The sequence below is a fragment of the Bos mutus genome, chromosome 19 (assembly GCF_027580195.1).
Source record: "Bos mutus isolate GX-2022 chromosome 19, NWIPB_WYAK_1.1, whole genome shotgun sequence".
Lineage (NCBI taxonomy): Eukaryota > Metazoa > Chordata > Mammalia > Artiodactyla > Bovidae > Bos > Bos mutus.
In genome coordinates this window covers 11,332,770-11,359,509 of record NC_091635.1, presented here as the reverse complement: position 1 = coordinate 11,359,509, position 26,740 = coordinate 11,332,770, and the positions used below count along the sequence as shown (strand labels likewise).

General features: G+C 52.3%; 2 protein-coding genes across 7 annotated transcripts in view; both read left to right on the top strand.

The window, feature by feature from the left end:
* ITGAE (integrin subunit alpha E) overlaps positions 1-3,725 on the top strand; it is a 62,122-nt gene extending 58,397 nt beyond the window's left edge. The window contains 2 exon segments of the mRNA XM_070389241.1: positions 905-1,015; positions 1,959-3,725. Coding sequence (XP_070245342.1) covers positions 905-1,015; positions 1,959-2,054 — 207 coding nt within the window. The 3' untranslated portion in view covers positions 2,055-3,725.
* Positions 3,726-9,907: 6,182 nt separating this feature from the next.
* P2RX5 (purinergic receptor P2X 5) lies at positions 9,908-25,728 on the top strand. 6 transcript variants are annotated; one of them, XR_011467918.1, is made up of 14 exons: positions 9,968-10,236; positions 14,226-14,376; positions 15,026-15,097; positions 15,371-15,446; positions 15,536-15,632; positions 15,896-15,976; positions 16,229-16,367; positions 16,845-16,981; positions 17,410-17,503; positions 17,616-17,681; positions 19,871-19,953; positions 20,863-21,015; positions 22,382-23,223; positions 23,765-25,728. XR_011467918.1 is itself a non-coding variant. In XM_070389238.1 (14 exons), the coding sequence occupies exons 2-14, from the start codon at positions 12,686-12,688 to the stop codon at positions 22,449-22,451; spliced, it is 1,230 nt and encodes a 409-aa protein (XP_070245339.1). In that variant the 5' UTR covers positions 10,189-10,236; positions 12,604-12,685; the 3' UTR covers positions 22,452-25,728. The 6 variants fall into 6 exon arrangements, 4 of the variants coding, with proteins under 4 accessions (XP_070245337.1, XP_070245336.1, XP_014337272.2 ...); XR_011467917.1 differs by having other exon boundaries at positions 22,382-23,413; XM_070389238.1 differs by adding an exon at positions 12,604-12,696 and having other exon boundaries at positions 10,189-10,236; positions 22,382-25,728.
* The last annotated feature ends 1,012 nt before the right edge of the window (positions 25,729-26,740 follow it).

The window sequence follows — 26,740 nt, the reverse complement described above, 5'->3', positions numbered from 1 at the left end:
TACCCGATAATTTTCTTTTGATAGCTGGAAATGCTGTACCAGGTAAAAGGAACTTCTGTAGGCAGACCTTCATTAATGTAGTGAGGTGTGGGGAGGGGAGGTGCTCTGTGGTTCTGTGATTAGGGCTCAGTCTTTTAATGAGCCTGGGCGTCTGGCCTGTGAACTTCCTCACTGTTTCTGTGGGACAGGATAGCTAGAGTGGGCTTGAGTTGGGCACTTCCCTTCCCCCAGAACAGTTAGGCTCTCATTATATCCAGCAGGTTAGGCTAGGGTTAACTGTTTTCCCCTGAGCCCAGTCCTTGTTCAGATCAGAGTTCTTTGGCTTATTTCAAAGTGATTCCTTTTCTGTTCCCCCTGCTGGAAGCATGAAGGGTTTTTTCTCCAGCATTGACTGTGGGAACCTGGTCAAGTGCCTGGAGTAACCTCACCCCAGTGGCTGGGTTCCCTGGAGTTTGCAGCCCCAGAGTCATCACTGTCGTGCTTACAGCAGTCCATCCGTTGCAGTTCAGGATTTCCTTCCCTGGCGGTGGTGAGCCTCTGCTCTCTGTGTCCATCTGTCTGTCTGTCCCTCTGCTGTTGGTGGCAGCAGGTTTGCCTGGTGTCCTCCCCTCTCTTAGGGATCCAAGAAAAGTTGTTGATTTTCCAATCTGGTCACCTTTTTCCTTGTTAGCATGGAGTGGTGACTTCCAAGCCCCTTACATGTGGAACCAGAAACCAGAAATCTCATTAGATAATTTTAAATACTGCATCAGGGAAGGTTTAGCTTTTTGCTTTACTGTTGTCAGTCTTGATCAATACACGGTATGTTGCCAAGTTCTCATATTTCGCTTCTTAAAATAATGTGGAATTTTCACTTCATTTTGCTTCACCTGACTTACAGGGTGATCTCTGTGTTTTGTTGCAGATCACTGTCATCCTCCTGAAAGATGAGGAGGCGTATTCTCTGTCTCTCATCATTAAAAGCAGTGTCGGGGGCCTTCTGGTTTTGATCGTGATTATAGTCATCCTAGTCAAGGTCAGTTCCCCCCACGTTCATGAAGGTTCTGGTGTTGGGCAGAATTCTGCTTAGAGAGCCACCCCCCGACCTCGAGCAGCTACCCTAGCCTTGTGACCCCGTTTCCTTCTTCCTTTAGCCACACACCTGTTGAGGCAAATGAATCAAGACAGTTTCTGTCTGAAAAAGATCAAGATCTCATTGAAGAATTGGAGTGCAGAGCTATTTTCCTAAAAGGGACCTGATGTTCCTTTCCTGTTTAAACCCTTTCCTTTCCTTCCCCTGATCTAATGTTCAAACTCTTTCACTGCTATCCAAGGCATCTAATGTCTGCCTCTACTCTCTCCACCCTCGAGTCTTGCTTTTTTTCTCAACACACTGAACTGAATAGCTTTGTCTCTCTGTGTTTGCAGTGAGGCTCTCTACACCCGCCTCCCAAGCCCTTTCCTTCATAATTTGCTCTCGCTCTTCCCTTAAAACTCAGCCCAGAGATTCCTGAGTCCTCTGAACTGACCTTTATGCCTTTCCCTTGAACTGCCCTCTAGAAACCCTTCCAAGAAGCAGTGGTTATACTGTGTTGTCATTGTTTCTCTTCCCAACTAGATTGTGAGTTTCTTGATATGTAGGGGGGCTGTACTTGATCTCTTTCTATCTTTTACATAAATAGATCCAGTACAGCTGAAATGATAGTACTTAGCAGAATTAGTTAACTTAAAAAGGTGAAAGTGGGGTGGGGGTTTAGAGGAAGGTGGAAAACCACTTCTGACTGGGGACTGAACACAGAATGCTTGTGGGAAGGCAGTATTTAAGATGGGTCTCGAAGGATTGGATCATCTGGGGAGATTCAGAGGAAGCAGAAGAAGCAGAGGAGCACTGGGGATATTTGGCAACAAAAAGATAAATGGTTTTCTAAAGCAGATGGATGGCTTAGGCCTGTAATTGGTCTTCCCTCCCTTTGTTTTAGTGTGGCTTTTTTAAAAGAAAATACAGAGAGCTGAACTTGGAGAGCATAAGAAAGGACCAGCTAAAATCACAGAGTCTGCTGGAAGAAGATAATTAGGAGCAACTTCCTCATCCATCCGGAGAGAGTATCAGCCAGTCCTGAAGCTTCTAGAGACCTTCCTTTTAGGTTGTACAGACGACCTTCCCTTTAGATGACCAAGTGCGGAATCTAACAAGTTGTTTGTGGAGTGTTTTTTAACTATACATTGTCCCCAAAGTGCCTGTGCATTGTGCAGAAAAGAAACCTGGGAAACATTTGGTTGTAAATAAAGGTAAACTATTTTCTTTACAGAAGAAGTGCCTTTAATATGCAAATATGATATACTTTGTGATCCCCCCTGCCCCGCCCCAGAGAAGGTTATATGGCATCTCCCAAGCTTGCTTGCCTAAGAGCACTTTTTTCATGCCATTTCTATTAACATCTTCCAAAATAGTCTTCCATGAAGTACATCTTTGTGGGGGACAGTGGTCGGAAGCAGTTCCTGGTCTGGCATTTTTATGATCAAAGGATGCAGTCTGTTATTTCAAATCAGGCCATGAAAAAGCACCCCCCAGAACAAAAGTAAAAAGTAGAAAAACAGGGGTTACCAAAACAGGAACAAGGAGGGAGAGGAGACCAGGACTTTGTTCTGTAGTGTCTGCTTAACATCCTGTGCGGGTCCTCGCCTGGCTTCCTGCTGAGTGACTTGCTCAGGGACCTTCATGTCTCAATGAGAGACATGCCTGCCCACAGGGGGAGGTGGAACCTGGCCTGGGAGTTGGGGACACCGAGATTAGGGCCTCATTACAGGCTGACCTTGCTCTTAGTATCCTTATTTTATTTATATGCCCCATGCTGTTAAAACTTGACCGCATCTGTCCACTCTCAGCTGTGCAGAGGCACAGTTTGTGTTTTCATGGGTGATAAATATCATTGCAAACAAGCGAAGCAGGAGTATATAATGTAGAAAGCAATCCTGCGATCCCTCTGTGTTCTTTAATTCAAGTGCTTTCATTGTTTGTTTTTGTTTGTCTTCGGCTGAGCTGTGAGGCTTATGGGCTCGCAGTTCCCCAACCAGGGATTGAATCCTCGAAGTGAAAGGGCTGGGTCCTAAACACTGGGCCGCCAGGGAAGTCCCTGGACTCTGTTTCTTCATAGCTTTTCCATTGACTTCAAAGTCCTGTCTGTACATAATGGTAATTGGGAGTCTTTCTGATATTTATACTTTTTCCCATCGTTATTTCTCTAACTAGGACTTATTGGGGTCTAAGAAGTTAACCTCTGTGCCTGACAAAAAAATTTTTTTTGGGGCTGTGCTGAATCTTTGTTGCTGCGTGCGGGCTTTCTCTAGCTGCAGCTGGCGGGGACTGCTCTAGTTGTAGTGCACACGCTGCTCGTTGCTTTGGCTTCTCTCGTTGCAGGGCACAGGCCTTAGGGCACGCAGGCTTCAGTAGCGGCAGCTCATGGGCTGCAGAGCAGGGGCTCAGTAGTTGTGCACATGAGTTTAGTTACCTCTCGGCATGTGGAATCTTTCTGGACCAGGGATTGAACCCAGTGTCTTTTGCATTACAAGATGGATTCTTAACCACTGAAGTCCTGACATAACTTTTATACGTACTGGGAAACCAAAAGTGTATGACTCATTTTATTGTGATATTTGCTTTGTCATGGTGTCTGGAACCAAACTTGCACTGTCTCTGAGGTATGCCTTTGAAGGAAAAGAAAGAAGTAAATTTGCTTAGATATTTCCCTGTTGTGTGTCCAGGTTTTCATTATTACAGGTGACTTGCAGTCTCTGCTTTTATGCTGTTCATTGTAAATAAGATCCCACTGTGATTATAACAGTCAAGTCTTACATTGACTGCCTATAAGCTATTGACTGACTGGGCTATGATTGGATTAGACCAATGTCGTAGTCAGGAGACTTCACAAGGAATCAGTCCCTGAGGAGGAGGAGACTGAAATGGAGACATGGTTGCATTGTATAAATTCATGGGCTGTGACTTGGGCTGTAACCTTGTCTTTCTTCCAAAAGATGCCTGTCTAGTGCCAGACCTTTCCCATTTCCTGTTGACCCTCCTCCTCCCGGGAGCAGGACATGCCAGAGCTTGCACAGATCCAAGGACAGTGGGTCATGCCACAGGGCCATGCTCCTGGCCAGAAAAGGCCTCAGAAGGGGCCAGCTGGACACTGGCGTGGGGAAGGGCCCCTTCAGTGTCTATGTTTTCGTTTCCCGTTACGGGCCTGTGAGTGCTCATCCAGATAACCTTGTTCTCTTATGATAACATCTGAACTTTGAATTTGATCATGGAGGGATGAAACAAGCAGATGCGAAAAAGTCAAAGTGAAAGTTGCTCAGTCGTGTCCGACTCTTTGCCACTCCATGGACCATACAGTCCATGGAATTCTCTAGGCCAGAATACTGGAGTGGGTAGCCTTTCCCTTCTCCTGGGGATCTTCCCAACTCAGGGATCGATCTGTAATAAACTGGTCAAACTGTTTAGGCCCAGTTAGATTTTGGTTCCATTCAGCCAAGCCCAGCAGTCTAAAATGATCTGCACTAGAGTGTTATTCTGTGCATTTTCTCTAATATCCATACAAGCAGGGATATTTGGTTAAGATCAGGGTTAGGTATTTTGGGGTCTCCTAGAGGAGCCTGGTAGGCTGCAGTCCATGGGGTCGCACAGAGTTGGACACAACTGAAGTGACTTAGCAGCAGCAGCAGTAGCAGCCCTAATTATAACCTTGTAATAGTGCCAGGATTTTACTGTTACTTTAAGAATAGCTCCAGTAAATGGAATCAAGGGACTCTTAGTCACTCCAGGAAGAGCAGTTGTTCAACTGTCAAGAGTTCAGAAGGTAGCTGGATGCACCTAAAGAGACAGTTCCCAACTCCAGTTGACTTTATTTTGACCAGTGGAAGGACATTTCAAAAACTACGTAAGTATTAATATTACTAAATACATATTCATTCTCGTAGTAGGATCAGAGTGGAAAGTGAAACTTTGCCTTAGCCGCGACCTTGCCCCGACTTGTGCCCCTCCTTAGAGGCTGAGGCGAACTGGCCTGGCACGTATCTTCCAGACCATATTCTGTGCTTTTGTAATATTCACATGTACTTATTAAATGTACTTACAAAGGTGTTAAAGCAACAGGTCTAATAACTGTGCTACTTTTGAAGTAGTGATAAGCTTAAATATTTTTTAAGGCATACCTATAATGTGATGGGAAAATATAATTTCTTTTGGTATTAAGATACAGGTACTGCCAAAAAACAAAAAAAGATACAGGTACTACTGACACTCCTGTGGTTTGTTGTCTGCATTTGTAATTGAAAGAAATGTTAGATTTCAAATAAAGAGCAGTAAAAATAAATGTGGAACAGTTTCTCCATCCAGCTTCACAGACCTCCTCCGTATATTCTGGTCCATTTAATAAGAACATCTGTTCTACCCCAGGCTCTGTACTTAGGCAGCTCATCTCAGAGTCACCCCAGGCTCCATTAGCTGTTTCATGGAGGAGGAAACAACTTGCCTGAGGCCTTAAAACTAGTTTAAGGAAGAACCTCCAGGTCTAATGTTTTTCCACAAAAGCTCAATTACAGATGGGCAAGGTGTAGGTTGGCAGAGTGGAGGTTTACAGGCTTTGCTGGGGAAGAGGCACAGGTGGCGCTCAGCTCTTCAAGTTCCCAGGCTGCAGGTAGGATGCTGAAGGTGCCGATGCTCTGGTCCTGGGAATCAGCTTTTCCGGCAAGCTCTCTGAGTGATCTCTGATGCAAGAGCCACACCCTGTGAGACACTAGTTAGATCAGAGTTTTACACTTTGTCAATGGATAGCACAGACTCGGAGTCTTGATGACTAAGAAGTTGCTTCAGGAGACAAATTTAACATAATGCTCTAGCAGAATGATCTCTGTTGAAATCTTCAAGAATATACACTCAAAGGCTTAGTCACTGTACTCTTGACACCTCAAATGTGCAGGCTAATGGGTACAGGCAGGATGTTCAGGATCAACTTTCCCTCTGCCCTCTCTCCCTCCCCCACCCTCCCACTTGTCTCCTGGATGATGGTCTATGTCATTATAGGCAGGTGGGGCAGAAGCGGTAAAGCCTTTCCGGTCCTCATAGCCCTACGGGACATGAGATAGCACTCAGCTGTAACTCCTGGAAGAGTGGATCCTGTCCTTTGGGAATTCAGAGAAGGCGAAGGATCCAGGAAGCCTTTGTGAAGGAGACGGACCCCTGTAATCGGAATCTTGAAGCCACGGGGTGCTGAGGAGAGACTGGCCTGAGCAAAGGCCCCGGGGGTTGGAACGTGCAGGATGTGATGAAACTGTCAGCCAACCCCCCTGAAGCTGGTGTGCTTAACGGGCTTGTCAGGCCAGAAAGGCGGGCGGGGACAGTGACTGCAGTAAAGAGGAAGAGCCTTGGAAGGACTGAGTGCAGGAGCTGCGGAAGTCACACCCACTCTTGGTTCACAGGAGGATGTCTCACTTGCTGTGGGTTCATCACTACAGGCCTGGGAACTCAAGGCGACAGAGGAGGGGATGGACCAGGGTGACTACATGCAGGTTTTGGGGAAACTCCTGCAAGGAGCAGGAGCAGCTTTCTCTACCATGTACCATGTTCGAGCTGGTGTCACTTCGGTTTGGTTGACTTGAGTTTGAGCCTTTACCCTTTTCAATACCAAGTGGACCAGCATTTGACAGTTTATTCTTTTTAAGTGCCACCTCAGTGGAGTTTTTCCCCAGGTCACATTCTGAGAACTGAATAATGAGGAATAACCCATCAATTACGACAGGTCACCAGGCTGCTGATGGACTCAGAAATGCTTCCCACAGAGATGGGCTTCCTTCTTCCTGTTGACTCTTTGAAGCAACATGAGTAATATATCTGCTGTTTCTTAAATGGACCACTAATGTCTATTAATGGGACGTGTTTATCATAGCAGGACTCTCCAGAGCAAAAGAAGAATTAAAGGATAAATTGCTTTGTGAAACCCTTTCCATGCCACCATGCCTTTTCCACTCTTGTCCCTTCCAGGTCATCCAGCATCCTCCGGGCTCTGAAGCAAGGGCTTTCCTTGCCTTGGGATGACTTCCTTTTGTGTCCTGAGACAGATTGAGATCTCCTGTCTCAGCCGTTGCTTGAGCTTTCCTCTCCTCTGGGATGGGAAATGAAACCTTGTTTGTTAGGTATAAGTAACCTCTCCTCCAAGGACCAGATTGTTTTATGCAGTTTGTGTTTCCTCTTGTGCTTCCTTTAATTTTTTGGAGAATACATTCTGAGTTTATTTTACAATTCCCCATCACTTCACTGCAGTTACCTTAGATCATCCGAGACAGCCTTATGAACCAGATGAGATTGGTCAGTCCAGTCACAGCCAGTTCCTTTCTTTCAGGTGGACGACACTCGTTACAATGAAGTATGATGTGGATGATTTGGGTGGAGGAGAGAGAAAGGGGCTTTGACTATTCACCCTGACTGCTGACTTAACTATTTGCTAAGCTGATAAACATTCGAACAGTAATGGTGGGGAAGATCATTTGAACAGGATGCCTGGTGAGATGGGTTTAGGTAGAGACTGGGAAACCATCACTCAAAGACTGCAAGCAGTTTTCACTCAAGTGCTTGAATTCATCTTGGTTTTGGAAGCATCCCTGAACTTGGACTTCTAGTAATGCCAGTGCAAAAAGCAAAGACCCCTTCTCCTGCTTGGGGTACAATGGGGATTAGATCTGAACTTGGGGTGGTGAGCCAGCCCCAGCCACGTGGAGGTAGATTGCAGATACTTGGTTTGCAGCTCAAGGGAAGTATTTTTCACGTTGTTTTGACCTTGACCCACGGGAAGAAATGCATTATACGTCATAATGTCATATGCACACACATACTTCAAACAGAAGTTTCACAAAACTGTCTACCCATACTTCCTTAAACATACTCTAATGTTTTTTTTTGTGTGTGTGTGAATATACTGGTTGGAACCCAGGAAATTGCTATCATGAGCCACTAATGGGTCTGGGTTTAGCTTAAGAAGCTGTGAGGGCGCCCACATGGGAGAGTCTGGCCACACCTCTGAGAAGAGCCCTTTCCCCTCTGGACATCCCTCACGTCATGTCTGAAGCCTCTAGAGAGTTCTGTCAGAAACTGCAGCCTGGCTTTGGCTGGGCCATGGGGAGATCAGGAGGGGCTGCCCACACTGGAGGGCAAATGAGCAGGTTGTCGGAGAGCCATGAGAGGGAGGGCTAAGGGAGAGGCTGGCAGGAGAGGGAAGGAGTACATGGTGCGTCCTCAGTCATGTCTGACTCTTCGAGACCCCATGGCTCCTCTGTCCATGGGATTCTCCAGGCAAGAATACTGGAGTGGGCTGCCATTTCCCTCTCCAGGGGACCTTCCCAGCCCAGGGATCAAACCCACGTCTCCTGCATCTCCTGCAGAGGCAGGCGGATTCTTTACCACTGCACCAGCTGAGAGGCCCTGAGGGAGAGAGGGAGGCCAGGTGACAATTCCTAAGCCTTTCTGCCAGGATGATGTCAACTTCCAAAATCCCCAGTCATAATTGGAGCAGCAGCTGGAATCCTCTCTGGGTTTAAAAAAATCAGGCCTGAATTCACTCAACAAACATTGACTTATTTTATGGCAGGCACAGCAGTGGCCGTGGGGTGCAGAGATGCCTAAAGGCAAGGTCCCTGTCCTCCTGGAGCTTATGGTCTTAGAGGGGGACACAAGCAATAAGTAAATGAGGGACAGGGCCTCTAAGGGAATAAGAAGGGGTAATGGGATAGAAAGTAGTTGGGGTGGAGGCTGCTTTAGTGAGTGGTAGTAAGAACAGGCCTTTTTTTAAAAAAAAAAAAAAGGAACTGGCATTTGAGTTGAAACTGATGAACAGATGCAAAACTCAGTGCTTCCTAAATGGCAGTTTGAGGGCAAAATACAGATTCCCAGGCTCCATCCTAGTCTTAAGAGAATGACAATATTAGGCGCAGTGCCCAGGAATTTGCATTTTTCTTCCAAATGATGCCCAGGCTCACTAAAACTGGAGACCTGCTGCCTTGGGGCGTTTTCTTTGAGAGAAGATCACACCTGGTGAAGTTTAGGGTCCCTTCCAACTTCTGACTCCCAGAGCCTGTGGTTCAGGGAAGGGACTTCTCATTGGTGTGTGAGGGCCAGGCCACGGAGAGGGGCAGGGCGGCTTCCGGTCAGACTGCAGGATGGTAATGCCTGAGATGCAGAAAACAACGCGTGCACAGCCCCACACACATGCACTCGAAACTCGCCCAGGACCCCGAGTCTCTCTCTTTGGCCACCCCAGGGTCCAAACCTGATCTCAGAGCTGTCCTCATCTCCGTTCTCACCACCTCCAATTTAATTTCACGTGTTGTGAGGGTGACAGATTTAGAAGCTTAGATTAGGTCCCCTCTCTTGCCTTGGGAACATTTCAAACAGTTGGCACCCGCCTTCTCTCCAGGCATATTTTAAGATCCCAGGCCTCGGTTGCCTGTCTCCCCGCCCCCACCACACCCCACCACACCCCACCCCTCCTCCCTGTCCTGGCCGCCGACTCCTGGGGACTGCGGGGTTTAAACCGGCCGCAGCTGCTGCAGTAGGAACACGCACCTCGTTCCGGCCGAGGCGGGAGCCGCGCGTCTGACAAGTCTAGTCTCCCCCATCTTGCTCTTTATCCTGCCCACCCGCACTTCCTGTGCTGTAGGTACCCGCCCCCACCCCCGCCCCGGGGGCCTCAGTTGCCCCGTCTATTCAATAGGAGGAACCCCCGGGATTTCTTTGGGAGGCGGAAAGAGCGGGGGTTGCTTCCAAAGAAGCCCCTCTCAGCGCGTCCCTCCCGCGCGGCGGTGGCCGCGAGGGCCGCCGCAGGGCAGGGCGGGCGGCGGTCCGGCGCTGTCGCTGTCACTGTCCGGGGAGGAGGCGGCAAGGTCGCGGTCCGAGGTCCCCGCCTGGCCTCCGGCGGCGCTGCCGCAGCCTCGCCAGCAGCCGGCCCCGCGCGTTGAGCCGTGTACCCGGCGGCCGCGGGGCCCAAGCTGGGGGCCGGGCGGCGGGCGGACGGGGGCGGCTCCATGCGCCACACGTGCGGCCGCGCGATCGCCGGCCAGGTGAGCCGGAGCCATGGGGCAGGCGGGCTGCAAGGGGCTCTACCAGTCGCTCTTCGACTACAAGACGGAGAAGTACGTCATCGCCAAGAACAAGAAGGTGGGCCTGCTCTACCGGCTGCTGCAGGTCTCCATCCTGACCTACCTGGTGGTGTGAGTTCTCTGGGGGCTTTGGGGAGGGGGCAGGGTCAGCCGGGGGAGGCAGCGGTGGCCTCCGGAGCTTGGGAATTGGTGTGTGGACGCCTGGGGTGCCCTGTGACTGGGGTCTGGGACTCTGCTTCTGGAGGGGACCCTTCTTGTACCCGTGGGTGTAAGGGTGGGGGCTAAGGAAGGAGGCCTCAACTCCCCCACCGGCTCAGGAGGTGATGAGATGTGCCAGGGGCTCCTGGGTCCTCTCATTTCTCAGACTTGCCGTGGTCGGCTCCTTCCTCAGGGCTGGGGCCCCAGCATTAGGGTTTTGGGCAGGGGGTGAGGATGCAGGGGGCTGGGCTTCAGCTGTCCCTGCCGCCTCCCTGGGCCTGGTCTGGAATGGCCCCAGCACTGGGTAGGTTATTTATAATCACTGAGCTCAGTGCCAGGCTTGGGGCTGGGCAACTCATGAGCCTGGTGTTGTGTCCCTGAACTCCCTGCTGGTCAGCTCGCCCCAGCCGGGGCCAGGGGTCCTGCTGGGATCCCTCGATCCTCTCTGGCACCCACCTCTCCTGCCCCGCAGGAGCTGGCACCATCAGCTGAGAGGGCAGCTCTTTGGGGTCAGCCAGGGGTTCAGAGCCCTCACCCCCAAGCAGGGAGGGGATAGGTGGAGAGGAGACGTGCCGTCTTTTACTTCCGCAGTTACTGCCGTGGAGTCCCTCCTACTTCCTGCCCCTTTGGGAGGGCAGTCCTGACCTCACCTTGCTCCCACCAGAAGGCTTCATCCCTGAGGCATCTGGCTGTCTCCACCTGAAGGCTTTTTCTTGGTGCTGCTCCTCAGCCTGGGGTCCCTTTCACACCTGGCTTCTCACAGGCTCCTCCCCAGAAATCCCAGTGTAATTATATGCTCATTCAGGGGATCATTTGTTTAGTGTCTGTGCTGACTCCCTGCCATTCTGGGAATGCCCTGAGGGCAGGGCCTGCCTGCCATCCCTGAACTGCTTAGGGAACCAGATGTGAAGTGAACGAGTGGATGTTGTTGCTGAATGTCTGTGTCCGGGCTGGGCCCATTGTGTCCCCACTAAAACAGCTGTTTGGCTCAAGGGTCTCAACCCTCTCAGAGGTCCTTGGAGATGGGCCATGCCAGCTGTGCTCCCAGAGACGAGGGTGGAAGGGTCCTGGTTGGTGCCTGCTGTACAGAGAACTCTTCCTGGCACCCCGGAGGGGCAGGGCGTCCTGCGGGACCTCTGGAAGGCGGCTTCCCGCCCTCTCCTGGCCTCAGTGTTTCCAGCTTTACCGAAGGGGTTCACCTGCACAATTTCTAACTAACAGTAACATCAGTAATAAGTTGATGTGTTCATTGAACTTCTCCTCTGTGCCTGGTACTCACTGTACTAAGCAATTTACATGTCCCATCTTATTAAAAAAAAATATATATATATATTTTTATATATTCAGTTCAGTTCAGTCGCTCAGTCGTGTCCGACTCTTTGTGACCCCATGAATCGCAGCACGCCAGACCTCCCTGTCCATCACCAACTCCCGAGTTCACCCAGACTCGTCCATCGAGTCAGTGATGCCATCCAGCCATCTCATCCTCTGTCGTCCTCTTCTCCTCCTGCCCCCAATCCCTTCCAGCATCAGAGTCTTTTCCAATGAGTCAACTCTTCGCATGAGGTGGCCAAAGTACTGGAGTTTCAGCTTTAGCATCATTCCTTCCAAAGAAATCCCAGGGCTGATCTCCTTCAGAATGGACTGGTTTTATATATATATTTGATTAATTTGTACTTACAGAAAAGTTCTAAGAGTATTACAGACGTTTTTAATGCCTTTCACCTTGATTCCCCCAAATGTTAACGTTGTACTTCATTTGTGTTGTCCTTACCTGTTTCTCTCTCTGTGTGTATATATATGTGCAGTTGTTTCTGTTGAATAGGTTGCAGGCATGAAAACTTAGAAATTCACATTGAAATAATATTATCACCTAAGCAATAGACCTTTTGTAAATTGTCCCCTAAGTTACCTTTATAGGAAAAGAAAATCTGAAATCATGCCTTGTATCCAGTTGTCCTGTCTCCTTTACTCTGGAATCACTCCCGAGTCTGTCTTTGTATCTATGACTCTGACATGTTTTAGAGTACAGGATCTTTTTAAAACCATTTTTAAATTGAGGTAAAATTCATATAGCGTGTAATTCATCATTTTAGCCTTTTTAAGTTATACAATTCAGTGGTTTTTAGTACATTCACAGTGTTGTACAGCCAGCACCATTATCTAATTCTAGGATGTTTCCATCACCCTCAAAATAGATTGTCTCTATTTACAGTCAGTTGCAGTTCTCCCCTACCTCCATCCCTTGGCAACCGCTTAATCTATTTTTTGTCTCTCTAGATTTGCCTATTCTGGACTTCTCATGTAAATCAAATCATTACAACATGTGGCCTTTTTTGTCTGGCTTGTTTCCCGTAGCACCATGTTTTCAAGGTTTGTCCATGTTGAAGCCTGTGTCAGTGAATCATTCCAAGGGCTGAATAATATCTCATTGGATGCAGACGCCACATTTGTTTATGCATTCATCTGTTGGACACTTGGATTGTTTTTACTTTCTGCCTATTATGAATAATTCTGCCGAGAACATTCACATGTCCGTTTTCGTGTGGACATACATTTTCCCTTGTCTCACACGCTTGGGGATGGAATTGCTGGGTCACAACTGTCCATCTGCTTCCCACAGCGCCTGTACAGTTGTACATTCCCACCGGCGAGCCCCAGTTTCTCTGCATCCTCACCAACACTTGTTATTTTCTATTTTTTGGACTACAGCCATCTTATTGGGTGTGAAGTACTCTCTCATTGTGGTTTCTATTGCATTTCCCTAATGACTAAAGATGTTAAGCATCTTTTCAGGGGCATGTCGGCCATTTGTGTGTCTTTCTTGAAGAAATGTCTGTTCACATCCTTGGGTGCTAAGTTGCTTCAGTCGTGTCTGACTCTTTGAGAGCTTACGCACCATAGCCTGCCAGGCTCCTCTGTCCATGGGATTCTCCAGTGGGTTGCCATTTCCTTCTCCAGCTGATCCTCCCAATTCACATCCTTAGCCCATATTTAAATTGGTTTATTTGTCTTTTTTACCCTTGAGTTGTAAGACTTTGTATATTCTGGGTACTAGACCCTCATGAGATAATGTGAGTCACAAATATTTTCTCCCATTCTATGGGTTGTCTTTTCACTTTATTGATAGTGTCCTTTGATGCACAAAAAAAGTTCTTAATTTTGACCAAGTCCATTATTTTTCTCTCTTTTTTTCCATTTGTTGCTTGTGTTTTGGGTGTCAGAGTATAGGATTTAAAAAAAAAACTGTTTACTGACTTCTGGCTGCCCTGGGTCTCCACTGCTGCACACAGGCTACTCCCTGGTTGGGGTGCTCGGGCCTCTTATTGTGGTGGCTCCTCTTGTTGTGGAGCTCAGGCTCTAGGCCATTGTGGTGCTTGGGCCTGGTTGCCCCGTGGCACGCGGGATCCTCCCAGACCAGGGATTGAACCGGCGTCTCCTGTATTGCAAGGCAGATTCTTAACCACTGGACCACCAGGGAAGCCTCAGAGTGTAGGATTTTGCGCTCTGGTTTTGTAGAGTCCCCTCAGTTTGGATATGTCTGCGGTCTCCTCATGATTAGTTCTAGGTTGTACCCCATGCCCCTTAATTGAAGGGAGGTGCCGTTAGCCCTGTGTTGACCCCCAGAGTTCACTGGCTCGCCCGAGGTCATGTGACAAGTGGGGATGAGTGGGCGGCAGGGCCCTGGTCCCTGACAGCAGCAGCCTCTCCCTTCTGGGGCTGCTTGTCTCCTCCACTGTTTGCAGGGCTGGCTTTCAGGCAGCGGTGGGAGTTGTGACTCCTGCCCAGGAGCGGGTGGGAAGGGTGAAGCCCCAAGCCTGCCCTCTCTGCGCCCTGGCGTCTGGGGAGACTTCCTGAGGGCAACGGGAGGCTGATGCCCACCTGCTTGCCCCTCCCTGCAGTTGGGTGTTCCTGGTGAAGAAGTGTTACCAAGACACGGACACGTCCCTGCAGAGCAGTATCATCACCAAAGTCAAAGGCGTGACTTTCACCAACACCTCGGAGCTTGGGGAGCGGCTCTGGGATGTTGCTGACTATGTCATCCCACCCCAGGTCTGAGCCCCACCCAGCACAGGGGGACCCAGGTCGGCAGGGTCTGGCTCTGGACGGGTCATGTGGGAAGTTGCTTGGGGACTCAGGGGCCTCCACTCACTGTCTCCCTTGGCCTGTGACGGCTGCAAGGTTTGCAGACAGACTCTGCCCAGGTCCTTCCCCCCGCACCAAACCCCTGTACTCCTCGACTGTGCCTTACGGGGCTGCTCTGTTTGCAATAAACCCTGATCCTGTTGAGACCAAGTGGGACCCAGAGACCTTCCCTGCCTGTGTGAGCTGGCAGGTCTGACACCAGGAGCCCCACCTTTATGTTGGCCACTGCCCCCGGCAGCAGTTCCCTGGCCTGGTCACAGTTCCTGGGCCAGGGCTGGGCTGGCCTCACTGCCCCTTCTCTCTCCCCTCCTGGAGCTCAGCTTGGACCCTGGGGGCTGAGGTCAGCATGGCTTGGGGTTGTGGGCGTGAGAGACCCATCTAAGGACACCTACTCAGGGACTCTGAGACCAGTGGGCACGTGGGTGGGGTCCACTGATTTTGTGGCCCCAGCGTTTTGAGTACCCGTGCAGAGTCCCTAACACCTGCCAGGCAGCTCCGGGAAGGAGGGACCCCAGATGGCAGGAAAGGGCTCCTCAACCCCGCTCTGATTTCTCAGGGAGAGAACGTCTTCTTCGTAATCACCAACCTGGTCGTGACCCCCAACCAGCGGCAGGAAACCTGTGCTGAGGTGTGTTTCGGTGCTGAGAGCAGGGAGTGGGGATGGGAGAGGTACAGGCAGTGCTTGGGGCCCACCTCTCTCCTGAAGCAGGGGTTTCTACCCCCTCCCAGGGCCCGCGGCGGGAATGTGTGTACTGGTGTGCATGCCTGCACGGTTCAGGGGAGAAGCAGGTTCCCAAGGCATGTGTGGCCCCAGGCAAGGGAGAAGCCCCTGTCCTCCCCCTGGGGTGGGACCTGGATCTGAGAAGGGGCACCCCAGCCCAGGTGCTCTCTCTCCTGGCAGAGTGCAAGTGTTCCCGATGCCCTGTGCTATGAGGACAGCGACTGCCCTCCTGGGGAGCCTGTTGCGGCTGGAAATGGTGAGGCCTGGAGCGGCCAGGGCTGGGGGTCAGGGAGGGGCTGGAGCCGGGAGGTTCCTGGCACTGTGCTTGTCCCCCTCCCCCTGCAGGAGTGAGGACGGGCCGCTGCCTGCGGGAGGGGAGCGCACAGAAGGGCACCTGTGAGATCTTTGCCTGGTGCCCGGTGGAGACAAGATCCAGGCCAACGTGAGTAGCTATAAGCTTGGGACCCTGAGGAGTCACCCAGTCCTGGGCAGTGGGTCCCAGCCTGATGGTGGAGACATGTCCACTCGGAGTCCTCATTCTGGGGGAGGAGCTGGGACACCCCACAAAGGCCCGACGGCCAATCCAACATGACTGAATTAACTGTCCTTTGCAAAGGCTTCGGGGCACCCATGGGCAGGCAGGCTTCAGCCTCAGCATGGGGCGGGCAGGGCCCCCTGAACAGGCTCTCCTGCCTTTGTTTTCAGGAAGCCACTCCTGGGCGAAGCGAAAGACTTCACTGTTTACATAAAGAACTTCATTCGTTTCCCCAAATTCAACTTCTCCAAGTACGTGGGCCCGTGTGCATGGTGTGTGTGTGACGCTATGTGTGAGTGAACCACTGGGCATTGAAGGGGCACCCTTTCCTCTGCTGTGGCGGATGTGGGGGTGGAGGAATTAATCAGGACTGGGGTAGGGCTAAGTCAAGGGCTCAGTCTGGGCTGGGCGAGGGGTCCAGTGGCTCCTGGGTCAGGCCATTTCTGGCTTGGGAACAGCAAGTCTCACCTTTATTCCCCTGGCTCTTCATGGCCTCCACCCAGGACCAATGTGCTGGACACCACAGACAGAACTTTCCTGAAGTCCTGTAAGTTTAGCCCCGAGAACCCCTACTGCCCCATCTTCCGACTGGGCTCTGTGGTCAGCTGGACGGGGAGCAACTTCCAGGAGATAGCGGTGCAGGTGGGTGGTGTGTGCTCAGGGAGCCCTCCCCGGGGCCGAGGGCTGTGGGCTTGGGCTCTGCAATGAGGAGGCAGGGTGGAGGAGGACCTACAGGAGGAGCCGGCCCTGCAGTAACCTGCCCATGGACCTGCTCTCTCAGCATCGGCTGTGATGCAGTCAGCTATGCCACACTTGCTGAGGGGCACACTCACACCTGCGTTTGGTTCTAAGTCCTCTGCTGTGAGCTGCCAGTGCCACGCGGGGGCTCACTCTGGTCATTCCCTTCTCCTTGGGGCGTGGAGCAGGAGATGTGGGCTGTGGGTGATGCTTTTTCTCAGCCACTCCAGAAATGTGAACCCTGGGCCTTCCACCATCCTTCCAGAAGGATGCTGCAGTGGAGCTGAGCCCTTACCCAAGCTCTCCATGAAGAGCTGACTTGTGACTTCTGTCCACCTCCAGAAAGTTCTGGGCCTTGACTCATGTCTCTTTTGCATCAAGGGTGGCGTGATAGGAATTCAGATTGAATGGGACTGTGATCTTGATAAAGCGCCTTCTGAATGTTACCCTCGCTATTACTTTAACCGTCTGGACAACAGATTTTCAGGAAACTCTATCTCTTCCGGGTACAACTTCAGGTACCTGGCGCTAAGCCTGCCACCTTATGACCCTGTCCTTCCCTGGGTGCCAGCCCTATGACACCCCTTCCTGGGGGTGGGTGTCAGAGTGGGAGGTGCAGGGAGGCAGCCAGGGTGCCTCTGGGAAACTCCTGCCATGGCTCTGGAGCTGCCCTGGAGCGGAGGGCTGGGCCAGGTCCATCGGTGCCTGGTGGCCCCAGGTTGGCCCAGCAGTGGTGGGAAAGCCTTCACCCTTTGGGGACTGTCTGGCAAGAACTTCAAAGATCGGAACGAACCTTTAATGTCACATAAGCAAGAGGGTCTCCAGCCTTTCCTGGGGTTGCTGAGAGCCAGGGTACCGGGGTGGGTGGGTTTATAAATCTCCAAGGCAGCCGAGCCTGCACTGAAAACAGGAAAGGCCCAGGCAGGCTGAGCCGTGTCTCCCCCAGGTTTGCCAAGTACTACCGAGACGCAGCTGGGGTGGAGTTCCGCACGCTGTTTAAAGCCTACGGGATCCGCTTCGATGTGATGGTAAATGGCAAGGTGTGTGGGCGAGGCTCCCTTCTGGGAGGGTGGGCCATGTGGGGGTGTCTGGGCTGGCTCTGGTGGAGTCCCTGGTGACCCCGCTGTGCCTCACCCTGTCTCTCTGCTCCAGGCTGGCAAGTTCAACATCATCCCCACGATCATCAACGTGGGCTCAGGGGTGGCACTCATGGGAGTGGTGAGTACCTCTCCCCTCCCCCTTGACCCTCGGAGCACCACAGGGGGAGCGGGCACTGCCCAGGGGAGAGAGCTGTCCCAGTGCTCCAGAAGGAATCGGAGCCGGGGAGGTCAGTGCGGGACGGGGTGAAGAGGGCTTCCTGGGACTTCACACCCCTCTGGCGGCCCCCGGTGTCAGCGCCTGCCTGGGATTCTCTTTCCAGAGCTAGAGGCTTCTGCCTGTGGCTCAGCAGCTGGGGGTTCTCCGGAATCCTCCACAGCCTTGTCTCCACTTCCACTAAAACGAGGCAGATCTGGCGATATACAGGGCTTCTCAGCCACGGCCCCGTTTATATTTTGGGCCAGATAACTTTTTTTGTGGGGTGATCGTGTACGTTGTAGAGTGTTTAACAGCATCCCCAGCCTCTCCCCATGAGGTGTTGAAAGCACCTTCCCCCACAATTGTGCTGGCCAAAAACGTGTGCAGGCATTGCCAGACTGCCCCGAGTTGTGAATCACAGGGACTAAAAAGATGAGAGGCAGGGAAGTCGGGCTGTGGTCCTTCCTCGGGTCTGTTCTGAACTTCAGCTGGGCAGAGGGGCCACAGGAGGGGATGTAGCACTGGAGGGCAGGGAAAGGCTTATTCCTGACCTTTCATGCCCCCCCTTTTTTTTCTGGAAGTTTTTTAAATACAAGGGAGTTATCAGTGAGTGGCTTGCATCCACCCCAGTGAGCCCCTTATTGAGATTTCTGGCAGCTTTATCCCTGGTTCCTCTGCCTAGGAGGTCACAACAGCTCCCCTGGAGGCTTCCAGGAGGACCTGCTGCTGCTAAGTCGCTTCAGTCGTGTCCAACTCTGTGTGACCCCATAGACGGCAGCCCACCAGGCTCCCCCATCCCTGGGATTCTCCAGGCAAGAACACTGGAGTGGGTTGCCATTTCCTTCTCCAATGCATGAAAGTGAAAAGTGAAAGTGAAGTCGTGCAGTCGTGTCCGACTCTTAGCGACCCCATGGACTGCAGCCTCCCAGGCTCCTCCGTCCATGGGATTTTCCAGGCAAGAGTACTGGAGTGGGGTGCCATTGCCTTCTCCACCAGGAGGACCCAGGACTGACTTTTTATTGAGACCAGAAACACTGTGTCCTATAACAGGACTCAACGAAGCCATGCTCCTGAGAGATGGGTCAGTGGATGAAAGGGGGCCCCAAATGACTCCTTTTTAACTGCAGACAATATTGTTGGGGAGCCCTGTATGTGTGCGTATGTAGAGAGGGGCCATGTTCAGGCCTCTTTCTTATGATGTGCATATATCAGAACATGGGCATCTGGGGACGTCCTGTGGGATGCAGGTAACGGGAAAAGTGGTAGAGGCTGGGTGGGGGTGTGAGGAGTGCTCTCTATGGAACAATGAATTGATAACCCTTTTGACATCTGGAGGGGGAAAAAAGAAAAGGTGTGCAGTGCCCAGGTTCACCTGTGGGACTGTCCTCAGGCCTCTCCCACCCGCTCTGTCTGTGCTCTGGGTGGAGTTGCCCTCTGGTGGAGGAGACCGGTATTTGCACCATCTGGTCTGGTCTGAAGAGCTCATGTTCAGGTGTCAGTCGTTCTGCTGGGTTGCTCAGGCCTCCTCCTCTTTCCTTGGCCCCTGCTGTGGTGTTCTTGTTCAGATACCCTCCAACCCATGTGACTACTAGAGGGATCTTCCCACAGTGCTGCATTTCTGTTCCTTGCCCGGGTTCCCAGGCATGACAAGCTGGCTCTTTGCTGAGCTTTTTTCCTTCTGTCTTAAATAAAATCCAATTCAGACTCAAGACTCGGCCCAGAGGACCCTCGAGGCTGCGTAAAGTTCCATCTTCTCTCTGCTTCTCTTCCCATCATGGGACAGGTCGCTTATCATTTACATGCTTGTCTCCTGCACCCGAGGCGGGGGCGGGGGGTCCCCCAAGGGTGCCATTGTCCTACCTCTCCCTGTACCCCAGGGCAGTGCCTGGCACTGGTGAGCGCTGAGCAAACACTGGCTGAAGATGTGATTGCGAGGGGTCAAGGCAGTGCAGAGGTGCTTGGCCTGACAGAGCAGAGGGACCACAGGCTGGCTGGCTGCACGGTGGGCCGGCTTTGTGGCCTTGGACAAAGGAGCCTCTGAGCTCAGCGCCCTCACCTATTGGTGTTAAGTGGCCTGGCGCACTGAGTCAGGGACCTCCACTCTTTTACAGGGGTCTTTCTTCTGTGACCTGGTACTCATCTACTTCATCAAAAAGAGCCACTTTTATCGAGACAAGAAATACGAGGAAGTGAGGTCAGTTACGCTTCCTCCCGGTGGCCCTAGGGCAGCCCACTAGGTCAGTGTTTCCCTCCATGGCTCAGAACTCTGGCCCTGGTTTTCTGTTGACGTTTGTGGGGTAGAGGCAGGGCTGAATGCTGGGAGCCATCTTGGAAGGGCTGGGGAAGGTGGAATGTTCTGAGTACCGGCTCTACAGAACTGGATTCTGCTTCGGAGCAGCCAGCAGAAGAGAAGGCCACCAAAGGCCATGGGAAGGAGACCTGGTTTCCAGGCCTGGCTCTGCCGCTGTCTCCCCAGGCCTCCTTGGGCCTGTTTCTCTCTGTGTGAGACAGGAGTGTTGGTTTACATAGAGTGTCTTCCAGCACCTGTAATTTTAGGATTCTTGGACTTGGTGGTCCTGGTGGGCTGGGGTTGAGGGAAGCTGGAGTGGTAAAGGAAGGAAAAATAAATGGAGTCCCCCTACCCCCCACTACAGAGGCCTATTTCCAGGCTCTCTTGGGCAGTGGGCTCGGTGGGGTTTGTGTGTATGTATTCAGAAGAGCAGACTCTAGTGTGAGTGGGAAATCCTGAGAGCTGGGTGGACAGGAAGGGGCAAGGGGCTCTGGCCAGGCCTTGGGGAAGGCTTTCTGGAGGAGTGGGATGGGAACGGGGAATTGCAGCTGGTGGGCTCGGGAAAGGCACTGGGTGCTCCCTCAGTCCCGCCACCCCCTGGGATGGGACAGGGGGCCAGCTTGCCTCCTCTGCCTGGACTGACCCCCAGCCCTGGTTCTCAGGCTGAGCCCTGAGCCCTGACTGTACCTGCCACCCTGCAGAGCTGCTGGAGGAAGAGGGGCGCCCCCTGCAGGGCAAGTGGCACGCCAGTCCCAGGGAGGGGGTCACGCCCAGGGCCCCCAGGCCAGGGTTAACAGGTCATGTCCTGCCCAGGGACCTAGAGGTCCTCGCCCAAATGGCAGAGTCCTCACAGCAGAGCGTGGCCCCGGACGCAGCGGGGCTGGCGGAGCAGCCAGAGGCGCAGGATGAAGGCGGCGCCCAGAAGGAGAATGGCTGTGTGTGTGGGCAGCTCCTCCAGCCCGCCAGGTGAGGGGGCTGCCCAGCCAAGGGCCAGGAAGGAGGCCTGTGGAGACAGCCCAGCTGCCACCGTGCTCCCGGCTCTGGGTGACCTGGCCACAAGGCAGGGTGCGGGGGACCTCACGGAGCCCATCCAAGCTGGACTCTGGGAGGAGGGGTGCTGGTGGTTGGCGCTTTAGCTCCTCCACGATCCCCATCATCCCCCAACCCCCGGTGACCACAGACCTGCCTGCCACTATGCTGCCCCAGCACTACAACAGCAACGCACTAACATGCACTCAGGCTTCCTCTGCTGGGCACTGCGCTGAGCCCGGAGCTCATTTCAGCACCCTAATGAGATGGTCACCAACAGTCCCTATTTTACTAATGAGGAAAGTGAGACACAGAAAGGTCAAGTAACTTGCTTCAGTCACATGGCTAATAAATGCCAGAGTTGGGACTTGAACCTGGGCAGTGTGCTCCTAGAATCCAGTCCTTCTCCATCAGGTTATTTGACCTTACCGAGCCCTTCCTTCCTCTACTCCTGTCAGAGCTGCCTCCCCTATGCTCCTCTCTGATGTGGACATTCTGGAGCTGCCCAAGCCTCAGGATGGCGGTGGCTGTGCTGACAGGTGGCCTGCAGGCCACCCTTCCCTGGAACGCTGCCCCGGGCAGCCTGGCAAGGGAGGCAGCCCTGGGGCTTGCTTTGCTTCTGCCTCACTGTGTGCCCCTGGGCAGGCGCCTGGCCCTTTCTGGGCTTGATCACCCTTTGATCCAGGGGTGTTGGACACAGGGGCCCCTCTGGCCCAGTGAGCAGGGTTCCCTGACTCTCCTGTCAACTGTGTCAGAGGGGTTCACTGACCTGGGCTGGGTGCCATCTGCCTTGAGCGTTCATTCTCTGCTGACTCAGCGATTGGCAGCCTCCAGTGGGGAGTTGAGCGTGGGCAGGGGGAGACAGAGAAGTGAGCCAGGACGAGAGGGGAGGCAAGTAGGGAGAGGTGTGGGGAAAGACAGAGGGAGAAGTTGGGGGACCTGCCGGGTAGGCTTGTGCCAGCAGCCCTCCCACACACTCCCTGAGCTGAGTGCCACTTCCTGGGTGCTCGCCTGTGCTCCTTCACATGCGAGAGGGAAGAGTGGTTGCCTTGCTGGTCTTGGCAAGCCTCAACTGTTGCTGTGGGTGTGGGGGGGGAGTCGCTCAGGGGGGCCCCCCACCCGAGGTGGTTGCTGCTCATTGCTGGTGCAGCTCCAGATGCCTCAGCCCGAGCATCAGACTGCGCTCTCTGCCAGTGCTCACCGCCTGCAGCGCTGCCTGCCAGAAGCTTCTGCAGGCTGAGTCTGCCCTTAGGGAGACCATCCCTGCCCCAGCTGTCCTGTGTGCCCCCACTTGCCCACACAGGTCCGGCCACCAGGGGAACGGAAAGGTGAATGTGGAGCAGCTGCAGAGCCTGCAGACCATGGAGGCGTAGCCAGGGATGTTGGCTGAGAGCAGATTTAGGACAATTGTCCACACCTCTGAAGTGGGAAGAGTCCTGTCGTCGTCCACATGGAACCAGGCCTCCAGGGACAGCACCTCTCCTGCACTTTGGGATCTTGCTACAAGCTTCTTGTTATGTGTGTGGGGAGGGGGGGCCTCCCAGTGGGCGCAGTGGCTCATGCAGAAGAGGCCCTAAAGCGCATTCAGTTACTCATTCATCCATGTGGTAAACAGTTTTTGATGCCGGCTGTGGGCTGGACCCTGTCCAAAAGATGCTTGAATGAGACACTGACCTGGCCCTCAGAGAGGGGAGCACTCATCTAATTCCCTTCGGAGCTGGTGGACATGACAGCTGGGCCGCACACTCTGGCCTGCCTCCAGCCGCTAGCTGAGACCTGTACCATTAGCTCTGAAACCCTCAGAGCAAATGATGGCTCCTCACAGAAAGACCTTGGTCAACTTCCAAGCGGACATTTGGCCTTGCCCCCAGGGGTGAAATTTAAAGGTGTCCAAGGAGGCAACCAGCAAAGGACTAAAGGACTGGACCTGTGAGGAGGCAGCCGGCCATGAGGGGAGGAGGAGGAGAGCCTCGGGGAGCCTGGGGGACAGCGTCTCACCCCAATGGGAGATGTGCTTGCCTGTGTGGTTGGGCTCTCGCTGTTCTGTTGGGCTTGTTTTTCCCTGCTCGGCTTCCCTTCCTCTAAGGCCCCATCTGAAGGGATAATGAGATGATGGATGGTGCTCGATGTCAAGTGGAAACAGCTGTAAGTAAGCTGGTCCTTGACCCCCTCCCTCAGTCGCTGTAAAGCACTGCTGTTCAACGCGTGGTCCATGGACTCGCAGCACGGGCATCACCTAGGTGCTTGTTAGAAATGCAGTCTCAGCCCTCCCTCACCCGCCGCCCCCAAATCAGAACCTGCATTTCAACAGGATTCCCAAGTGATTCATGTGCATGTGAGTTTGAGAAGCAGTGCTTGAGGAGATATGCAAGGCCTGGCTCTGAAAAGGCCTGCTTTGGTGGGTGGTGTCAATTTCTGGGTCACACTGACACTGAAGTTACCTCGAGACCAAGCAGATTCCCTCCTTCCCTGCCCTGGGAAAGTGACATTATGCTCAATTCATTCAAATTATTTTGAGTAGGTCATACTTAAATGATTCAAAACTTAAGAGGTACAGAGGAACAGAAGTGAAAAGCTTCTCTTCCACCCCTGTTCCCCAATTCCCTGTGCTACCCCTGTGCTACCAATTCCAAGAGGCTCACCAGTCTTGCTGAGAATTCACTGGGTTACTCATGTCTTCCCTCAGGAAATGAACATTGCCGCCTGCACTCAGACCAAGTCCCTGCTGTCGGACGAGATGGAACGTGCTGGGCTGGGGAGCCCCTGCACAAGGGGAAGGGCCTAGAGCTCCACCACTGTTGGAACCACCGGGCGGCCAAGGCCTGCGGTGCTGCCTGTCTCCCCGCGAGCCTGGGTGCTGTCTGAGCACTTGCCCTGCCTCCAGGGAGCATTCTCTCTGTGAGGACCCTGGCTCTCCTCTGCCCAGCGGGGGCAGTAAGCCCCCTTCCGCTGGGGCCTTTGAGGAGAGGGTCAGAGGGGCGTGGTTCACAGAAGAGGACCCCTTGGAGAGCAAGCAGCTCCTCCCCCTGGGCTGCCAGGCGACCTGTCAGTAAGCTCAAACTGCTGCTCTGACAAGAAAGTGAGAAAGGCAGGTGATCTCCTGTGGTGTCTCCCTCTCTAAGGCAAACCCTTGGATTTAACAAGACAGCCTGTTACTTGTATGTCTGGAAGGGAGTTCAAAGGGCAGGGGTCCCAGCCGCTTAGAAGTTGATCTGGTTTCCTTTAACCTGTTTTTGGAATCGCTTGGCAGCAGCCACACAATTTGCAGACAGCTGTGCTACTTGTTTTACACTGGAATGGAAATGTCTTCCTACAGTTATTCATCCAGTCAGTAAATAGTATTGAGTGCCTCTCGTGTCGCGTGTTGGACCAAATACTGATGGCAGTGGCGAGCGGCACAAAAACGGCCTCTGCTCCCAGGTGCCCAGTGTCTAGGGGTCACACACCAGTCACAAACAGGACGGGATGCTTCGAGAGTCCTCAGTGAGGCGCAGCCAGATTTCCACAAGGAAGTGACATGTGAGTTGAAATCTGAAAGGTTAGTAACAGTCTAACCAGGTGAGGGGAAGCATCCAGGTCAGGGAACCACACGTAGAAAAGACATGAGGAGGACTTAGCGAGGACTGGATGAACAGTGTGTCTGGAGCAGCTTCTGTGACGCTTTCATCACGTGGGCATTCATTACTTTTAAGGGTTGCCCCTTTAAACCTCCTGCCATAGAGGACTTGTTTCTTTAAGTCCAGCAAAACCTTCCTGGTGGCTTCCCCACTAGATGTCAGGAGCCCCATGCACAGATGGCCCTGTGACCCCCATCACAGCTTCTGGATAGTCACACATAACCAGTTCCCTGGCTTTTGCACAGTTCTCCCCACCACCCGCATAATCTTGACTCTGAAGGGGGAAGAAGAGGAGCAGGAATCTGAGCACGTTTTACACTTGGGAAAGCCCCTTTCCCTCGGCACAGGAAGATGACCACGCCAGCCTCTCAGTCTGTCCATGCTGACATCTCAGTATCACAGGAATTGTCTATGGTTATGTTCAAGCCTTGGCCTAAAAGCCCTCTGCCTAATGTCTTCCTGACAATCAGACTTATTCCATGCCTTTGGAGTACCATGATGCTGGCCAACAGGAAAAGTTTTAAATTAAGTGCTATTAGTGTGACATGATGGGGACCAGCCACTGAAAGAGCAGAGTGCCCTTTACTCCTGATGCAGGGTCATCAGGACTGATCCATCATGGATGCCTTTCTGCTCCCCTCTCAACCCCATCAGTTCCTCTCTCAATGGCTAGCTAACCCCCTGGGGGACCAGTCATAAACGGGGAATGTGACTTCCTCCAGGTGTCTCTGAGTGCCCCGGGAAGTCCTTACATCACTCCAAGTGGAGAGGCATCTTGGATGTCTGGTCTACTTGGTTCCAACCTGCCCCTCTCCTCCCCAAGTGGTACAACTTTCCTCAGAGCATATTCTCCAGGGGAGCCAAGAATGCTCTCTACAAAAGACACCTTTCTTCCAGCTCTTTCCCCTTAGGCCTGTTCACAGAATTAAAGCCGGGAGGATGGCAAGCATTTCCTGGGTCCTGCCCAATACATGCATTCTCTGACATTTTAATTTGGCTATAAGACAATAAAAAGGTGTTAACTTTAAATGTGCTCTTTTTTTATCTTTCATATTTTCATGGACATCCCATCAATGTAAAGACATGACCAAAAGAGGCAGACACAAGAAACAGTGAGCAACATATTACCTTCCTTACTGTCTTTGCAAAGAAATTCAAATTAAAGTAAGGAAACTTCTTAAATGCACTAACATTAAAGGACCAGGAAGGCACTGATAAAAGTGGTACTTAGCATTTAAAATCAGGTTTTTAGCTTCTGCTCTAGTAGATTAAACATCCTCAAGATGATACAGACAGGCACTGCTGTATTTTATTTTTTTTATAAAAGTGAGCATCTCAAACAATCTTCCTGCTCAGCAACAGAGGAAAGGTTAAGTAAATCAGATCACTGATTTACTCACCAGAAGGACTCACTCTCAGAGAAGGCAATGGCACCCCACTCCACTACTCTTGCCTGGAAAATCCCATGGACGGAGGAGCCTGGTGGGCTGCAGTCCATGGAGTCACTAAGAGTTGGACATGACTGAGTGACTTCACTTTCACTCTTCACTTTCATGCATTGGAGAAGCAAATGGCAACTCACTCGTGTTCTTGCCTTGAGAATCCCAGGGACGGGGGAGCCTGATGGGCTGCCGTCTATGGGGTCGCACAGAGTCGGACATGACTGAAGCAACTTAGCAGCAGCAGCAGCAGCAGGACTCACTCTGCTTCCCCCTTACTCGGTGTCAGGACCGACCCCTGCCCACTGAGTTCAGAGGTGGTCACTGGGAGACACGGGCAAAGCTATCGTCTCAGCCACTTCTTAGCTTCATGTGAAAGCATCTGATACAGAACCCAAATGGGATTCAGGAGGCCTGGGCCTCCACTGTTGGTCACAGGCCACCTATTATCTGTAAAAGGGAACTTGGCTTCAAGCTTTCAGATCCCCTTCTGATCAAAAACTGATTCTTTTTCTAAAAGTTCCAATCTGATCACATCACTTCTAACTAAAACTTTCAAAGGCTCCCCCTTCATATGTTAGTATAAAGGTCAAACTATAATTGAGC

What these genes read in the sequence shown, in the direction of transcription:
- P2RX5 (XM_070389235.1), top strand. Translation starts at nt 10,100, where the DNA reads ATGGGGCAGGCGGGCTGCAAGGGGCTCTACCAGTCGCTCTTCGACTAC. An exon ending in ATCCTGACCTACCTGGTGGT is followed by an intron (nt 10,237 to 14,225) that starts GTGAGTTCTCTG and finishes CCCTCCCTGCAG; the next exon opens with TTGGGTGTTCCTGGTGAAGA. An exon ending in CAGCTCCTCCAGCCCGCCAG is followed by an intron (nt 21,016 to 22,381) that starts GTGAGGGGGCTG and finishes TTGCCCACACAG; the next exon opens with GTCCGGCCACCAGGGGAACG.